Source organism: Panulirus ornatus, chromosome 1 (genome assembly GCF_036320965.1).
Source record: "Panulirus ornatus isolate Po-2019 chromosome 1, ASM3632096v1, whole genome shotgun sequence".
Classification (NCBI taxonomy): Eukaryota; Metazoa; Arthropoda; class Malacostraca; order Decapoda; family Palinuridae; genus Panulirus; species Panulirus ornatus.
In genome coordinates this window covers 12,302,563-12,321,546 of record NC_092224.1, presented here as the reverse complement: position 1 = coordinate 12,321,546, position 18,984 = coordinate 12,302,563, and the positions used below count along the sequence as shown (strand labels likewise).

The following is an 18,984-nucleotide window of genomic DNA, read 5'->3' as shown; positions in this document are numbered from 1 at the left end:
ATCAAATGTGCAGCTCGTCCAGGTGTCTTTGAAGAATCTTATAATCCCAGTGTTTTACGTCATTCAACCATTATCATTAAACACATTCATGTATGATTCATGTCATTTCGGCATTTCATTTACACTCATCAAGAAGAACAGTTGTCTTCGGACCGAACAGAGTGCAGCAGAATTCCATTTGTTGCTTTTACCCTACCTATGTCAACACCTCTGAGATGAGTCCTTTTCTCATTAACTAAAAACCATTTCTCGATCTACTGAAGGAATTCCCCTGTCATGCTTATCCCTATATTCGACTGAATTTATCATATTTTTTCTTAGGGGGAACGGTAACAAACGCTTTCCAGCAGTCCATGTACGTACTGTCCGCCCATGCATCCTAGATTAGTGCTCACTCTATCAAAGAGGTTCTGGAGGTTTGTTATGCAAGACTTCTTGCCCCATACCCGTACTGCTTCTCACTATCGTACTGTATATACAGTTACAAAGCAAAATAAAAGAACTCAAAAAACATCAACAGACTCCTGGGTTTCTCACACACACGCTTCCAAATGAACATCTGATCCATACAACCTCTACCAGACCTGAATCCACATTATTCACCTCCCATCATCACTTCCTTAGACCAATACCCATTTGCTCCTTTCATTGATGTTCCTATTTGTTCTCCGGTTTTTGTCTGACACTTTTATCCTCCTTTATTAATCTGCTTTTGCTCCGGTTGGGTGTCGGTGTTTGAGTTTGGGGGTGGGGGGGGGGGGGGGGGGGGGGGGGGGGGGGGGGGGGGGGGGGGGGGGGGGGGGGGGGGGGGGGGGGGGGGGGGGGGGGGGGGGGGGGGGGGGGGGGGGGGGGGGGGGGGGGGGGGGGGGGGGGGGGGGGGGGGGGGGGGGGGGGGGGGGGGGGGGGGGGGGGGGGGGGGGGGGGGGGGGGGGGGGGGGGGGGGGGGGGGGGGGGGGGGGGGGGGGGGGGGGGGGGGGGGGGGGGGGGGGGGGGGGGGGGGGGGGGGGGGGGGGGGGGGGGGGGGGGGGGGGGGGGGGGGGGGGGGGGGGGGGGGGGGGGGGGGGGGGGGGGGGGGGGGGGGGGGGGGGGGGGGGGGGGGGGGGGGGGGGGGGGGGGGGGGGGGGGGGGGGGGGGGGGGGGGGGGGGGGGGGGGGGGGGGGGGGGGGGGGGGGGGGGGGGGGGGGGGGGGGGGGGGGGGGGGGGGGGGGGGGGGGGGGGGGGGGGGGGGGGGGGGGGGGGGGGGGGGGGGGGGGGGGGGGGGGGGGGGGGGGGGGGGGGGGGGGGGGGGGGGGGGGGGGGGGGGGGGGGGGGGGGGGGGGGGGGGGGGGGGGGGGGGGGGGGGGGGGGGGGGGGGGGGGGGGGGGGGGGGGGGGGGGGGGGGGGGGGGGGGGGGGGGGGGGGGGGGGGGGGGGGGGGGGGGGGGGGGGGGGGGGGGGGGGGGGGGGGGGGGGGGGGGGGGGGGGGGGGGGGGGGGGGGGGGGGGGGGGGGGGGGGGGGGGGGGGGGGGGGGGGGGGGGGGGGGGGGGGGGGGGGGGGGGGGGGGGGGGGGGGGGGGGGGGTGCTTCTCACCAGATCGGTCTCCCAAGCACGATCTTTAACACCACAATGATGAAGTTGTGAAGATGATGTCTATCTACCAAAATGAAAAAGAAAATCATGTACAGTACGAGTAGTGGGTAAATGGAAAATACTAAATAAAGAGGCTGTGAACGTGGACAGCACACACACACACACACACACACACACACACACACATATATATATATATATATATATATATATATATATATATATATATATATATATATATATATATATATATATATACATATATATATATATATATATATATATATATATATATATATATATATATATATACATATATATATACACACACGGCAGAAAACAATTTCCTCTTCAGAACGTAATATACAGCATCAGGTTAGAATGCTGAGCATCATGGTGTAATCATCTCGTGTGGTGAGGAAATATAATACCTGGAGTAAACCAGTACAGATTAAGAGTCTGACGTGGTACTATTATTTTCACATCAAAAGTTTAGCTTCCCCTGTGGAAAGTACTGGCATTTCTAAATCAAGGAAGCATCAAACATCAATTCATCAGTTCTCAACTACAGTCTTTCAGCAACGCAACAGGCGTTAGTCATCAGCCGATTTAGCTGAGGAACTTACGCTTTATCACTCAGCTTCATCTGTGCCACACGGCAGTGCACTCGGCTGTTTCTCTTATGCCCAACGGCAGAGCTGGTAAAGAAAATGGGATTTCCAGGTACTTCTTTTTATTTTCCCTTGAAACCATGCGAGCTTAATCCCGGCCAGTCGAGTGAGGCGAGGGGGCTTAATATATCTTTCTTATACCAAAAAGAAAAGAATCTTTAAGTCAGCGTCTCAGACTTATAACCGCAGTAAGATATGATAAGTTGGATCAAGGCTGCTAATAAGTCCGTCCATACTGACTTAACGTAACAACCCGTCCATATCTTTCTGTCAGTGATGTTGTGCAGCAAACGGCTGAGTGTGGTAGATGTGCCAGGTACATGGGAAAGCTAGCAACCTCGCCTCCCACACTGCACGGTTGGTGGTGATGGAGACTTTCGCGCCCGGACGATCATCGCCACACACACACTAACAGCGTCGTTGCTTTACAGGTGCAGTAACGGCAGCATGTCCGGGGAGTGGCGGTGTGAAGACGGGGCGGTGTGGGATACGTCGACGGGGTCCTGCGGCAGGGGCTCTAGCTTGGTCTGCTCGCCTCAGTCCTGCTGGGGTCTCCCTGACGGCCCGCACCCGGCGCCTGCCTCCTCCTGCACCTCCTACTTCACCTGCAACAACGGCGTCAGGACGGATCACGTCTGCCCCTACAGCACGATATTTGACTACTCTCTCAAGGTAAGACAGGAGCTGTCCAATGGTGTCAGCACGAGAGGTTTGTGGTGTCAGCTGTAACTCAACACAAAACTACATAAATATAGAGATAGGAAAGAGTTTGTAGCTAAAGTTAGGATAATATCTGTTGACTTCTCCATCCAAGACAAATATATATGCTTGTTGTGATGAGTTATACACGACAGTAGAGTGTGGATGTGAACGAATGTGGCCATTTCTTTGTCTGTCCTCCGCGCTACCTCGCTGACACGGGAAATGTACAAAACAAATCTATATCTATCTATCTATCTATCTATATAAATATATATATATATATATATATATATATATATATATATATATATATATATATATATATATATATATATATATATATTTCTCCCTTTGTCTCTCTGTGAGTTGAAGTCTCATAGTATCTGCATTGAAATATGCGATTGATAAATGAACAGGGAGAAAAAATGAGTACAAAATGGTAAATATCCGAATTCAAGTGTAACTGGTGGTGTACCACATGGCTAATTCCTTGGCCCAATTATTTTGATGATAAGCATAAACGATCTTAAATCATTTCTGATTACCGGTCTCTAAATCTGCTGACTGTGCTTAAACAGGATGTGGGATTAAGATCCGAAAACTGCCAGCGAAGTATCGAAAATAAAAGACGGATTGTCAATCTAATCAGAAAAGTGACAAATGAAACAGACGAATAAGGATATGATATATTCAGGAAAGCGACTGACCCCCGGGGATCCAGGAGAAAAATAATCTCACAGCTGTTGTCAGCTGAACAACTTAGAATCTCACTGAACAAAGAACAGCTATCACTCAAGACGCAAACACAAGTCTAGGATTCATTGCTTGAAACTTTTGTTGCATAATATCAGATACCACAGAGACCTTCAGACACCACAGAGACCTTCTAAAACTCGCAACAAAGACTACATCAAAAGGATTATTGTGTAATAGGCTTGAGAGAGAGTCAAAACGAGAATCAAAGTTGATACGTAGAAACGGGCCAGTTGGGTAAGATTACAGACGAGATACTCAGAAAATAATGAGATGACGCTAATATATATATATATATATATATATATATATATATATATATATATATATATATATATATATATACACTGTCCCAAGGAACGATGAAATCCTCTTTACAAACAGGGTTATTGAAAACGGAATGAAGCTGCCAGGTTCATGTCATACAACCAAACAAAAAAAAGAAATAAAAAACTCATCCACCAAGTGATTAGATGATTATTTCCAGTCATTAAGTTGCCATTAAGCAGAAATGAGAGGGGGGGGGGCGGGGACAAAAACATCTTCAGTTCCATCAACAAGTAATATCGCTCAAGGCCGATGGGCCCAGTAAGACCTGTTTTGCTCTATGAGCTCCATATTCTCTCTCTCTCTCTCTCTCTCTCTCTCTCTCTCTCTCTCTCTCTCTCTCTCTCTCTCTCTCTCTCAGAGAGTAATAAGAATATCGACCACAGAACTGATTCAGCTTAGCAACGACTGTCGTTGCGAAAGGAGAACAACTGCACTGTAAGAATACAACCACTTCAGCAACGACGTAACAAAGACACACTTCACAACTTCATGAGAAAGACAAACGGCCTTAACAATCTCGCAATAGAGACCAAACTCATCAACAACCTCAAAATAGAGACCAGATTCATCAACAACCTCAAAATAGAGACAAAGACTCATCAACAACCTCAAAATAAAGATCAAAGTATTCAATAACTTCAAAATAGAGACCAAAGTCATCAATAACCTCAAAATAGACACCAAAGTCATCAATAACCTCAAAATAGAGACCGAAATTATTAATACCCTCAAAATAGACGCCAAAGTCATCAATAACCTCAAAATAGAGACCAAAGTCATCATTAACCTCAAAATAGAGACCAAAATTATCAATACCCCCAAAATAGACACCAAAGTCATCAATAACCTCAAAATAGACACCAAAATCATCAATAACCTCAAAATAGACACCAAAGTCATCAACAACGTCGTGGCAGAGGCCAGACTCACCAACAACATCCCAATTAAGACCAGAGTCCTTAACAAACTTACATAAAGACCACAGACAAACACAACCTCTAAGTAAAGGTCAAAGCCATCAACAACCTCACAATACAGACCAACGTATGAAAGACAACCATTCGGTGAAGGCCGGCAACACTAACAACCACACCACAGGCACCAAGATTGTATAGCAAGTGAACTCAAAATATACAAGAAGCGCATTAAAAGCAAATGTCCTCAGCGTTCTGAGTCCAGGATGGCTGAATACATCCTTGCAGCCACAATCCCCTAAATAGGTTTCCAGTTCTGTTTGTGAGCTTTGGAATCTCGTGCACGGGGGTTCCAGTGCTAGGTTAGCGAGGCTATCCTGTTAGCACACATGTGGTTTCCGGCTCCTGAAGGACCACCCTAAATAACCAGATAATGAAGACCAGCCTCCACAGCACCAACACAGGAAAGCCTAAAGTCACGTGAGGCTGACCACTTTAACAACCACGCAAAAAATATGCCAATACTACAGCAGGCAGACTCAGTGATTAAGCCTTAACAACCGAACACAGTAACTACTTCAAAAAACTACACAATAAACACCACACTGTCACTGCATCTACGCAATGTAGGTCAACCGCCACCAAATACAAAATAAGACCCCACCACCATCTGCTACACAATACAGACCCCACCACCACCACCTACTACACAAAACAGACCCTATCACCACCTACTACACAGTAAAGACCCCACCACCACCAACCACACAATTAAAGACCAGCCACCACTGACACCGCATGATATGCAAACCGTCACTAAACTTACATACTAAAGACGAACCACCAAAACGTGTAAACAATCAAGACTTCCAACAACTACAACCAGACACGGAAGAACAAGTCCTACAGTAACAACCAGACACAGAAGAACAAGACCTACAATAGCTTCCAGACACGGAAGAGCAAGACTCTAACTACTTAACACCTGCACATCGATATCCAACATCATACTTGACAACCATACGAGACAAATCATCACAACAAACATCAATTAAGATCAATGACCACAACTACCACACAAGACCAGCCACTGTCACAACCTCACAATACAGACTAAGAACCACCACACCAGCCGCACTACAAGAACCATACAAATATGATCCAACACATCAACAACTCACAATTATCACAAGTCACACAATAAAGACCACCACCACAACAAACAAGAAAGATTAACAACCACAGTAACTACCAAATGATAAAGGAGGGCAACTATTACAACCACATAAAGAAGGTCATCCACCAATGGAAATCATGCTGTCATGGTCATCCACCACAACAATAAAGGTCATCCACCAATAGAAATCATGCTGTGATGGTCATCCACCACAACAATAGAGGTCATCCACCAATAGAAATCATGCTGTCATGGTCATCCGTCACAACAGATATACAGTTAAGGTTACCAGCAATGAAGGTCCAGTATGCAGTAAAGACCACTGACTGCAAAAACCATATATCAACCATATGACAAAGAACAACCATGACTAAAACCACAGAAGGAAGACCAGCCACCATAACAGCTTTACAATATAGGCCAGCCACCTTTCTTAGGGATGGGATATTCCAACACATGCTTCCAAGAGGAAGGAAAAGTTCTGGTTTTTAAACAGAAAAAGGAACAGACGAGCAAGCACAGGTGGAAGTTCAGAGGCACATTCTTTCATTACATGGGGATGGATGCCGTCAGGACCAAAGGCCTTGCTTGTGTCCAGAGAAAGAAGCTCTTTTAGGACAGTTCGAAAAGAGATTACGGGACGAGACACAGGATTAGTAAAAGGAGCAACAGGGGGTGAAGGAGTGTTAAAGTCATCCAAGGTGGGGTCAGAGGAGAAAAGGGAACCAAAAAGAGTTGCTTTCTTTACGGAATAGACAACAATAGTACCGACGGAAGGGAAAAGTGAAGGAAATGTTGAGCGACAAAGGTCGTTAGTGAAGCCCACAGCTAAAGAGCAGAAAGACCTATCACCGGGTGATGAGGCAAAGTTCTCGCACTTCTTTTGAATAAAGGAACGCTTTACTTCACAGATAACGTACTTGATATGATCACAGGCAATGATAAAAGCCGAGTTGGAGTTGGAGGAAGAAGAGGTTTCCCAGCCCGATATGCTTGATCCCTTGCCTGAATGACCTAAAAACAGGAACGATTGATCCATGAACTAGAAAAAGAGGTCTTTTTGGAGGAAGAGGGGATAAATGCTTCCATTTCTGCAACAATAACGTCTGCTATACGTTTGGCGGAGATAGAAGCATGACCACATAAGGGATAGTAATTTACCCATGGAAAGTCATAAGAATTATTCTTGAGTTATTCCAGTCAGCTTCGATGAGGTGCCAAAATCTACGTTTAGAAGAGGCTGTCGAGGGGGAGATGCTGGTAGAGTAGATACTTTATGAGAGTGTGGTCATATGAATCAATTGGGAGCGGGATTGTGTATTTGCAGCTGGATGGATTAGAGGTGAAAAAGAGATCCAGAATATTAGAGGAGTGGTCACAGTGGTCAGGAATATGAGTAAGGTGAGAGATAATTTGTTTCAGATCAATGAGAACATGAGGGCTTCAATACCTCTACCATCCTTATGAGAGGAACTCAACCATTCCCTATGGTGAACAATGAAATCCCCTGGAAGAGGATCTTCGGCTTGTGGGTGAGAAGTTGCCAGAGTCGTATGGTAGGAGTTGAGATAGTTGAAGACAGGGGCTAGGGAGAGCATTATCAGACAACTGGGTCTCAGAGAGAAGATATTAGGAGAGGTACTAGACAGATGTGGACAACAGGGGAGAGGTTGCTAGGCCGACCACGAATGTTGGTTAAGGGGAAAGAATAAGAGGCATGTCTGTCAGAGAAGGAAAGATCGTAGGAGGGGCCAGTACTACCACGGTCTGAGCTCTCCCTCTCACTGGCAGTACAGTCAAGCGGGAACCCAGAAATTCTTAGCACCTCATGATGCAGGGGACTAGGGGCTGAAGGTTTGTGGGACTCTATCATGATTACATTTAAAAACGATCATGAAGACAAAAGATGGCAAGAAAACGTATGTGAAGAAAATAAGTGAGGTCTGAGTAGGTAAATAGTGCTTGTAAGAAGACGGCAAGACTAACCCGTTAGTTGCGGTTTGATGAGACAAAGTAAAACCAGGAACTTTGACATGGAGGGTGTAAGATGGTTCTGGGCACCACTTTAACACTCCTCAGTCAGGACGGTAGTACCATCCTGGGCGGCTGCTGTCAACAGCCTTCTACCTAATGGTTTGCTCCCACGGTAGGGGACGGGCTATACCTTGAGCTAGCTGGGGAACTTACTGGGAGTGGCCAATACATTACCATGTGTGCCCTCCCTCTCGCTAGCAGCGGAGTCACACCGGAAAGTATAGTCACAGGAGCATATTACCTGACCCCTCATTCTCGATGGCAGCGAAGTCACTATGTATGTTACCCTAACTCTACCTAGTAGAGATAATGTCAACTTACTATTTTTTTTTTTTCACACTATTCACCATTTCCCGCGTTAGCGAGGTAGTGTTAAGAACAGAGGACTGGGCCTCTGAGGGAATATCCTCACCTGGCCCCCTTCACTGTTCCTTCTCTTGGAAAATTGAAAAAAAAAAAAAACTTGCTAATACTTTGTGTTTTTCTTGACTGGCCAGACGAAAGAGTTCATTAGTATATACATTTGTCATGTATGTTCTAAAACCATGACTGCAAACCAACGAAGGATCCAACAGTAATACTCAAAGACTCAAAACCGGAGATGAATGAACAGTTAGCTATCTTTATCATTATGCTAATCCCATATCAAGGAACACTCACTCTGGACTCTCCCTTCATACATCAGGTCTACTCTAACTGGTAATCGTTCCATATGTTATCTATCGCGTTGAAGTTAAAGTACTTCGCCTTGTTCGAGATAAAACGTTTGCACACGAGTTTGTATCCATTGCTACGAATGAAATCAGACGAATCAAGTCTAAAGTAACTTGATAGATTAAGTTTATTTGAGCCTTTGACAATTTTGAATACATGTATTAGGTCACCTTCAAGCTTTCTCTTTTCTAAGCTAAATAGATTCGAGTCGTTTAATCAGCTCTCGAAGGACTTTTTTCTGAGCCTGGGAATCATCTTGGTAGCTCGACGCGGCACGCTCTCCATACTGTCTTTTTAGGTTGGGTGAACCAATGAATTGTTAAGATAATCGAAGGTCCTACCTATGAATCAAAAGAATTTTGTTCGCTCTTTTCACTGCCTCTGTGCAGTGCTTTTTAGGTTTTAGATCACTAGAGATTATTACGCCCTAATCTTTTTCCTCGTTCACTTTTTGCAATTCTACAGAAACTCATATTGCAGCTTGCCTTCTTGTTTTACTAACGATATATAAAACTTTGCACTTATTGACATTACAATTCTTTTGCCGTTTTCTGAGCCCAGTCCATCAGTCTGTCTATGTCAATTTGCAGTTGTAGACGTTTGACGTTCAGGTTCATGCGTAGATTTCCCAACTTTGTACCATCAGTGAATTTTGTTATTTTGCAATGCAGCCCATAAGCATTAATATATATGAGAAAGAGAACCGGTCCCAAGATTGATCCTTGTGGCACTCCACTTGTTACGCTTAATCATTCTGAAGCTTGACCATAAATCAAAACTTTCCATTTTCACAATAATTATCTATATTTCATGAAAATACTTCAAACTGTCATGGTGTATAATTGATAAAAATGAATTTTAGCATAATGTGAATTCGAAAACATGTAGGAAAAAAAGACAGAGCTATGTGATAAAAGACGATTCTGTGCTATCAGCTGATGGTCACTGACAGCTTCACATATAGACTGGAAAGAACCCTAATCAGAGGACACACTACAACAGAAGTATATAGTGTATATTAGTATGAAGTTAATACATACATTATCAACGTGAGTTATGGCAATCATATCATTTATGTCAATTTTGTGCGGCTTCATCTGAATCATGTGATTGTGTTGCAGCGATGTGTGGCCAGCACTTCGACGGTGTGCTACGAACAGGCTTGTGAGGGGCGCCCGAATGGCCTCTATGCCGCCCCACACGCACCCTGCCACGCCTTCTTCCGCTGCTTCATCGGTGCTCTCGCTCAACTAGATGAGTGCCCGCGACACCAGATCTTCGACGGCATCGAATGCGTCACGCCGAGCAACTTCTCCTGCTGGGGTGAAGGACGGGGGTCCTGCGAGGGTCGTGAGGATGGGTTCCATGTGGCTGCCAACTCCGACTGTCGCGGGTTCTTCCTGTGTCGGAGTAAGCAGTTCATTCGTGCCTTCAGATGTTCTCAAGGACTTGTGTTCAATGGTCAAAGGTGCGTCGATGACCAAAACTCCATCTGTACTTCTCGACCACGTCTGCCAGACTGCTCTACCAAGATCGATGGCTACTACACTCTCGAGAAGACCGGCTGTAAGACCTTCTTCCACTGCCGCGCCGGTAACAAGTTGAGTGAGCACACGTGTCCCGGCAGCAACGTGTTCAACGGTGAGCAGTGTGTTGACCCCGTGTTGTACCCTTGTCCCAGCAGAGCAGGGCCCCAGCACCCGAGGAACCTCACTAATAGGGTTGTTCGCTCTCGACGCACGCGGGATGCCGACTGCAGTTCACGCCCTAACGGCTATTACGTCGATATGGTTTCACACTGCACACGCTTCTACTACTGTCGCGCGGGAACCAAGGAGATCACACACTCTTGTCCCTCTCAGCAAAAGTTTAATGGCGTCCGCTGTGTACCAGGGGATGACTACAAGTGTCCAGCGATTCCCGGCGCGGCAGAGTGCACTGTGCGAAGTGACGGCGTCTACCAGGACGTGGAGGAATCTTGTAGCTCTTATTATCAATGCAACTCCGGCTTAAAGATTCAGTACAGATGTCCTGAAGGGCAGCTGCACGACGGACAAGTGTGTCGGGCAGGTTCGCAGGTGTACTGCCCACCCTCAACACTGTGCTATTACCAAAACGACGGAACTTTTGTGGACAGTGATCGAGGGTGTCAAGGCTACTTCCACTGTCAAAATAAGACGCTGATGTGGTACCGCAACTGCGCCCCGGGACAGGTGCATAACGGACTGGAATGCGTACCGGGCTTCTTTTACACATGCCCCGCCGGCATGAACACCGCATGCGTGGCCAAGGCTGATGGTCTCTACCAGGATCTGTCAACAGGGTGAGTCTTCCTGCCACATTCGAGTCTTACCCGCCTTTTGTTATTTATTTACTGAAATTCATTATAAGCTCGTTACCTCCCCAGATGGTGTGGAACCACTTGCTGGTCCATCATGAACACTAATCTTGTTAACAAAGAACATGCTGAGTTACATTTCTCTGAGAACTTCCTGATAACAGTGACTCCATTCAACAGATGCCGCCAGTACTACAGGTGCAGCAGGGGTGCCCTGCTACAGAGGAAAGAATGTCCCTCTGACATGATCTTCAACGGCCTCGGCTGCGTCAGGCGCTCCACCTACGTGTGTCCAGCAGACGGTGCTAAAGAGTGTGGCGCCAACCAGAAGGGCTTCTTCCAAGACATCCAGTCTGGCTGCAGAAGGTGCGGGAAGTTATCTATGGTAGCTGTTGTTGATCGTGTGACAGTTTTCCGTATTCTACTATGCTTAGATATTTACTTTTCTCTCTCATGGTTACGTGTTCTTGTGTGTGTGTGTGTGTGTGTGTGTGTGTGTGTGTTTGATTACCTACTTGTAAGGAAAGGGAGTTCTGCACTCACAGGGTCCCATCTCTTGAGCTTTCTCTATTGTCATATAATATTTTACTCTTCTTTATGTTGTCCATTGATAATTTCATCATTCACTTATTTTCATTCATTCGCCACACCTAAACTTAAAGAATATTTCTTTGTCTTTTCTAAAAAGAAAAAAACACGCTTACTTTTATGGTATGGCCTCTGGCAGTTGTGTCTTTGCACGTTTCGACGAATTGTTTAAGTGATCCAGCTGGTTCAAAAACAAATGCTGCGATCAGGTCACCCCTCACTCTTCTTTCTTTCATGGCAGATATATCTAAAGTCTCTAGCTACTCCTTATAACTCATCACTCTGAATTCTTGTACCATCTGAATTGCTCTCCCCTGGGCCTTCTCTATTAGCACCCGGTGCTTTCCTGCCATCTTCGTTGCCCTATTCTGGATCTCTCAGCTCTTTGTGTTCCTGACCAAACTTCAGAAGTATATTTCAGTTTTTGCCTATGCAGGACGTGAAGAGCGTTTCGTGATAATGTCATTTGATCTCATTCTTTCAGCTGGATGCGCATGTTCTTTCTCTCATACATACGCTATAAAGTTGACGCATAACTTACACATATAAACTGGTTATCAACAGTTTACTGACGACAGGTTCTGTGGTTGCAGGTACTACTACTGCTACGACGGTCAGAGGTTCAGTAAACAGTGTCCTGAAGACAAGGTGTTCAACGGCCTCACCTGCGTCCCCGGCAACCAGTACAAATGTCCTGTGCAGCAGACGACCATCAGTGCTCAGTGCAGCGAGGTCGATGGCTACTACCCTGACATCATGAGCGGTTGTCGGGACTTTTATTACTGCAGGTCTGGTCACCGCATTAACCACACCTGTCCACATGACCTGGTCTTCAACGGCTTTGAGTGTGTGCCCAAGGACCAGTTTACATGTCCAGGGATTCCATCCTGCAAAGGCAAGGTCAATGGGTTCTACCAAGACGTGTTGTCAAACTGTCGTAAATATTTCTACTGTCACGACGGCGCCAAGCAGGAGTACACCTGTCCTGGGGAACAAGTGCATGACGGCAGGACGTGTGTTCCAGCCTCCACCTTCGTCTGCCCAAGCCCTGCCCACGACCATGACTGCACCGGCAGGCACACTGGTTATTACACAGACAAAACGTCTTCATGCCAAAAGTATTTTCTCTGTCGAGATGGCGTAAAGTTAAAGACTATGACGTGTCCCCCAAAGCAAGTCTTTAATGGTCATACTTGTGTCCCATCGTACAACTTTTCGTGTTCCTTTCCTCAAGATACATCCAGCACCCACTCAAACAGAATCGATGCCCCAACCAAGAATTTCCTCTCAGAAGCTAAGGTGAGCAGCGTATCCGAAATTGCCTATGATGAGATTGGATCACCTGCTGAAGATGCGTCCACATATCTGAAGTCACCCGTGACTTTGTTTGAGGAAAATAGCTTTCATGATCTCTCCGTTGTGTCCACTCATAACTCTGCATCAGTAGAGTATGAAGATATTCTGCCAGCAACCTCTACGTGCTTAGGTCTTCCCCATGGGAGTTACACGGACGTGGATTCTCAATGTCAACGGTTTCTCGTGTGTGGAGAGAACCCAAACTGGTTCAGGTGCCCTTCCTCACTGCTTTTCAACCCAGTCAGTAGGGCGTGCGAGCAATCAAGTCGCATCACCTGTCCCGCTCACGACTCCTGCAAGCACCTGGATGATGGTGTCTACAGCGACACAGAATCGCAGTGTCGGATCTTCTACGCCTGCCGCAGAAAGCGCATGCGTCTGGTTTCTGCGTGTCCCAAAGGTCAAGCTTTTAGTCAGCGACACGGTGAGTGCCGAGTGGCGGGTCAGGTCTTGTGTGGTGGGGTTAGGTCCTCGGCTGCCGCGTAGCCTTACTGGGTCATCCCATCATTTCACCACATGGCCATTTCCCCCGCCCTGCACAACCTCAGGCGCTCTCTTCTTGCCATGATCAACACATCTCTGTTCAAATCTACTGAAGAGTTTGCTTCATTGTTTATTGTTTAGGATAGTAGCCTGAGTTCTGGTGAAGGCGTGGCGCCGCGGCCGTAGCTGGAAACCTCATGCGGACTGAGCTCCTTGCCCCACTACCCACTTGGAGGCACGAACTTCTGCATGTCAAAGGCCAGGTGGTGAGGCCTCCGGTGGCAGTGATAGGAGCCGGGCCGTACCTATGATACCTCCAGCAGGCAGCTGGCGTCGTGCCCATGGCAGTAGCCAGCATGTTAGACAAGTTTGTATAGTACAAGCTAAACTTGTAGGCAGTTTTCTGCCCAGCTAGTGTCTTTATAACTATTTTGTAATGATTATTACTATTTGTACTTTCTATGAAAGACTTCTATAGATGTTTCATGTTTACTAATAGTGTTACAGGTCAAATATATTTTTCCATTTCGTGTTAGACCATAACCAAAAATATATTATGATATACTTGTAAATGTTCATTGTATTGTGTCTGTGGTCATCGTGTAATATTTATTCTTCTTGTCAGATATATATAGTTTGATTGCCCTAACATGATATATGACGAAGATGCTATCTGCCTTCACCATCGTCTAGCTGTATGCATAATCACTCAACGAAAACGGGACTTGCCCAGCTTACTCGCTCACCTTGCGCTTCAGCAGGAACTACTATGATCGTGGCACATGTAGGTTACATGACGGACAGTAATGAAATATAGAAAGATTATCTCACTGGCTCAGGTACACAAAAACGAACTTTTTTTGATAACACAACTGAAAATCTCATTATCGTTCATGGTGCAAATTTGGTCTTCGTAAACACAGAAGCAGATCCGTATGGTAGAAAGATAACTACATCACATCCTCGATGTTGATATTTTCTACAATTTCTGATGAAGAAATAAAGCTGGTTGGAAAACGCAAAAGGTAATGTGGTATATGCTTCCAGTGAAGAACCACACTCCCCTCTCTCCTTTACAGACAAAAGGATATCTAGTTTTCTGTGACAGAAACCTTACATACAATACATTCATCATTTACCCATTCAGACTACGGTGACCTAGAATGTCATAGAAGACATTACGAAAGATTCTCCGAGACGTTGCCCGTGCAACTGGATGCCCTAACCATGGTCATCTCGGTGCTTTAAAGAAGGACGTTACACGCAATGAGTGTCTAGCGGTCTTAAGCCAAGACGCGCACGGTTTCTGGTATTCATAAGAATGCGTCGAACGAGTCGAGTTACGCTGTATGTCACTCACTTGTTTAACCATATCCAATCCACTGCAATACCTTCAGGCTTTCTGTTCCTGAACTTACTGTTAGTCTCAGGCAACTCACATGCCTCGTTATCTAGGTTGAAGTACTTTCACATCGTAGCCATAAAGGCAATCCAGTCTCATCTGTTGAGTTTCGAAGCCAGACTTTTAAGATTTGGATTTGTAGCTGCTGTGAAGTTATTGGTGTTGTTGCAGGAGTGGAGTTATATACCATCATTCCCTTTAAAACCATGTCTTGTTCTAGTCCTTCATTCGAACACATTTGTTCTAAGGCCATTCGGGTAAGGGACCTGGCATATCGGACATTGAGAAACTTATTCCTTTGACTCATATTCAGTTTTCCCTCTCTGGCCGACATCAATCAGTACACCTATAATATTCGTAAGGAGGAGAACTCTTTCATGTAAAGACAAGTGATATAATCGCTCATACCACTGATAGGTCTTTCAAGTCTCTGGCGAAAACTATTTCTCATAACTTCTGGCTTCATTTTTCCTTTGCCTCTCCGCTCCACAATACTATAGCTTTCGCTTCCATCGACAAAGCAGCTCTTTATGGTTCTCTTTTCTATACTATCTCGAATGACTTTAGCATTCTCTTACCTACCAGTACAACTCTTGCTAATCCTAAGACCCTTTCAATATGCGCAAAATGAACTTCTTATACACAAGCAAGGACCAGCTGATATCCATCCCTGTGTTAAAAGAAGTATGCTTCTGAACCTGTGTCAGTGCTTGTTCCTCTGTTCTATTTGATTGTAAATCTCTTTTATAGAAATATACAGCAGCGCATTTTTGTCTTAAACATGGGCAACTATCAAAACTAAGGAGTATTCTGTGCAGAGAGAACTGCTTTGGACACTGTCAGGCGGGAGTGAAAAAAAAAAAATATTTGTATTAAAATTTTCGATAGACATTGAGCACCGAGGAGGTACTGCTAAACAAGCAGAATATCATTAAAGAAAAAAAGTTGACTTATAGAAAACAAACCGAAAACAAAAAATGTTGATTAGCTATTCTGAAGTTAGAAGGACCAAACTAGATGGTCTGAGACGTCTGGTAAATTAAAGGCAAGAGGATTTTGCTTTGACAGGAAAAGACATTACTGCTAGGGTTTTATAGTAGGATAGGGAGGGGTAAAATGATTTTGTTTTGAATACAAGAACATATCTAGTTACGATACTCAGTAATTAGATAGGTTTCCTGTTGTACAGAAAAGACCATGTACGTTTCATTTAGGCTATTATTTTCATTTATGATAATGTATTCTGTTCATGACCCCTGGGAAGAACCAGTTACGCCCAGCCTCTCGCATCATGCATCAGGCGCACGCATCATCTACCCATATCCAGCGTGCTACGGTGAAACATAAACAAGTGCTTCTTACTTGTTCACTTTGAACATCAAGTTGATTCTTTCGGTGAAACCAAAGTCTCCAGTCACACCACCTCTGTACACATAACGATTCCAAGTATTCCTCTGTCAACCTCACGTGAAACATCTTGAGACAATCTCTTCCCTTACGGCAACTGTTCAACTATTCTGTTGTCTACCTCACCTTCATGTACACTCTACATTCTACACTCGAAGGACCTTTATCTCTGCTCCTTCCTAATAAGTTCTGTAACATTTTCACAGCTTAGTTATTTACCTCATCATCCTGCTGTTTCCACTATCACTACGCAAGTTGTCCATCTCTTCTGTTCTTATTATTTTTCTTTCACCCACCTCCACCTTCATAAAGTTCGGTTTCACATCCAAACACCAGAGTTGAAAATTGTATTCCTTCGTAGGTTCTTAAGCACTACACAGATTCTATTTCTTCAATCACATCTGCTTTCAATGTACCTACAATTTTCCTCACTCTCTCGCTTCTACCCTCCTCAACTTTTGCATGCCTTCGTCAAGAAATATTTCTCTGGATAACGCCGTATAAAACTCGCGGATCATTCCAGCCAGTCTTACCACATTGCTGCCTAGTATGATACTGGCCCAGCTGATGCCTGGAGAGACAATACAGCGGTCCGAGCCAAGTTGAGGAGTATGTCACTCTTATGAGAGCTGGCACAACACAACACAGCCGGAAGCATGTCTTGAGGAACTTCATCCCAATGAAAGGACATCGTTCTTGTGTTTCTAACTGTGGCACCATCGCTCACACTTCTGCGGTCCCCAAAGTCGATCAAATTCTCCTTGATTCTCGCTTTCTTAAACACTTAGAATCTTATTCCCTTCTTTCAGGTCACCAATATGGTTTTCGCGGTCCAAGGTCTACTAGTGATCTAATTCTCTCGTGCGTGACTCAGCTCTGGCCATCCCCTCTCATAAATACAGGTGAGCATTTTGGTCGTGGACCTTGGCTTCTGCACTGCATACATCATGGCGTAGCATATGTCTTAGCTTTCTAGACTTCCTTACTCTGGCTTTTCCACTTCGCTCTGCTCTCTAATGCATAGCTTCCTCTCAAGTCAGTCCAATGAGGTAGTCGTTGATGGAACGACTTCTTCCAAGTTACTCTGACCAAAGTGGCGTCCCTCAGGGCTCGATCTCCAACCTTAGTCACTATTACGTCCATGATTCCACTCTACGTACTTCAAGTCACTTTCATTTCCTCCTCACTCTAATATCACAAAGGAACACATAGGACTGTGAACAGCAACAGATCACAGGGTCTTTCGAGGCTGTTTGTGTTAGTAGCAGAGATCAGGAACATAGAGATTAGTGTAACGTCAGCAGGAGAGCAAACAGATAACTTGATGAGAAATTTTATCATCATAATGCGTATCTAAGTTGGCGTAAATATTGTCAGTCGTGGAAGTTGGGCAAGGAATTTGTCTACTCTATTCTTAAACTATCTCTGGTGTTGCTCGCAAATGCTGATTGGTAAGTCATTCCATGTGTTAACTATCCTATTGAAGAAAAAGATCCTGCCATATTCAAAGTAAAGTGTTTGTCAATGAGACTGTATATGTTATTGCAGGTGATACTGATACCTGTATCAAATCACATCCTAACCTTTTCTCATTGTGATGAGTTCTTTTTCGTGCACTGAACATATAACTTGAGTCGGATCTGTACAGCATCTCAGGATGGAAAATCGGTAACATGGTCATATTCGACAGTGAAAAAACGCAATATCTTTTTCCATGTCTCACCGTGAAAGTTGGAAACAGTATCATTCAACAACCTGCATGGAACATAAAGACACTGGACGTAACCTTCATCCTCTTCTGGAAACACCCACGCCATCATCATCACAGTTATTCCATGTCTACAGCATGGTCAACCCCCCCACCCCCCACCCCCCGCATATTTTGGATGGTTCCTCCTCTTCTAGCCACAGTAGAACAAAAAGCCTTCTGTCACATCAGTTTTGCAGCCATTACTTCCCTTCATCCATCCCTTTCCATTCACTATAGTGTTCCACAAGTATCATCTCGGCCACTGCTCTCGTGAACTGTTTGCTTCTACAAAAGCCTAGATACGTGCACGCGTCTAACTGCTGGCTGCTTCCCTAAGGAGATTTGTCACACGAGGATCGACCGTCATGATATACCTCCTTTTTTCCACGAACAACAGAGCTGTGGAATTATCTTCCTTCTTTCGTCATCTCTTCTCCCCATAACCATTACACCTTTAAGTGAAGCAGCAAACACCTGAGGAGCTGTAATTATTTTCTTTATTGCTTTTCATATTCCATTCCTCTGTCATTCGAGATGGCCTCAACTGGCCCATGTATTCTCCCGTGACAAACCGAATATGATAAAGAAAAAGAGACGAATTATCTTCTGGGTGGTTGCTGTGAATGTCACATGTTCTTGTCCGTATGTTTTTATCTGTATTAAAATCAATTAATGATGAATCATACATATCTAGTTCTTGTCGGGGCCAGCAGACTGTCAGGTTAACAATCACAGACTGAAAACATTAGCTGACTTAACACAGACTGGGAAGGTCTGAGACTTGACAGTCATTTTA

The 18,984-nt window shown here is 45.5% G+C and overlaps 2 protein-coding genes across 3 annotated transcripts in view; one reads left to right on the top strand and one right to left on the bottom strand.

Annotated features, from left to right (window-relative positions):
• LOC139756308 (uncharacterized) overlaps positions 1-14,250 on the top strand; it is a 185,485-nt gene extending 171,235 nt beyond the window's left edge. The window contains exons 2-5 of one of the 2 annotated variants that reach the window (XM_071675650.1): positions 2,672-2,912; positions 9,986-11,187; positions 11,383-11,568; positions 12,384-14,250. In XM_071675650.1, the coding sequence (XP_071531751.1) occupies positions 2,672-2,912; positions 9,986-11,187; positions 11,383-11,568; positions 12,384-13,632 (2,878 nt within the window). In that variant the 3' untranslated portion in view covers positions 13,633-14,250. The remainder of the gene's footprint in view (positions 1-2,671; positions 2,913-9,985; positions 11,188-11,382; positions 11,569-12,383) is intronic. The other variant, XM_071675735.1, reaches the window with a different exon arrangement.
• The window catches only part of fab1 (fab1 kinase), a 1,098,541-nt gene that overhangs the window by 982,178 nt on the left and 97,379 nt on the right, over positions 1-18,984 (bottom strand). The gene's annotated exons all lie outside the window — the stretch shown is intronic.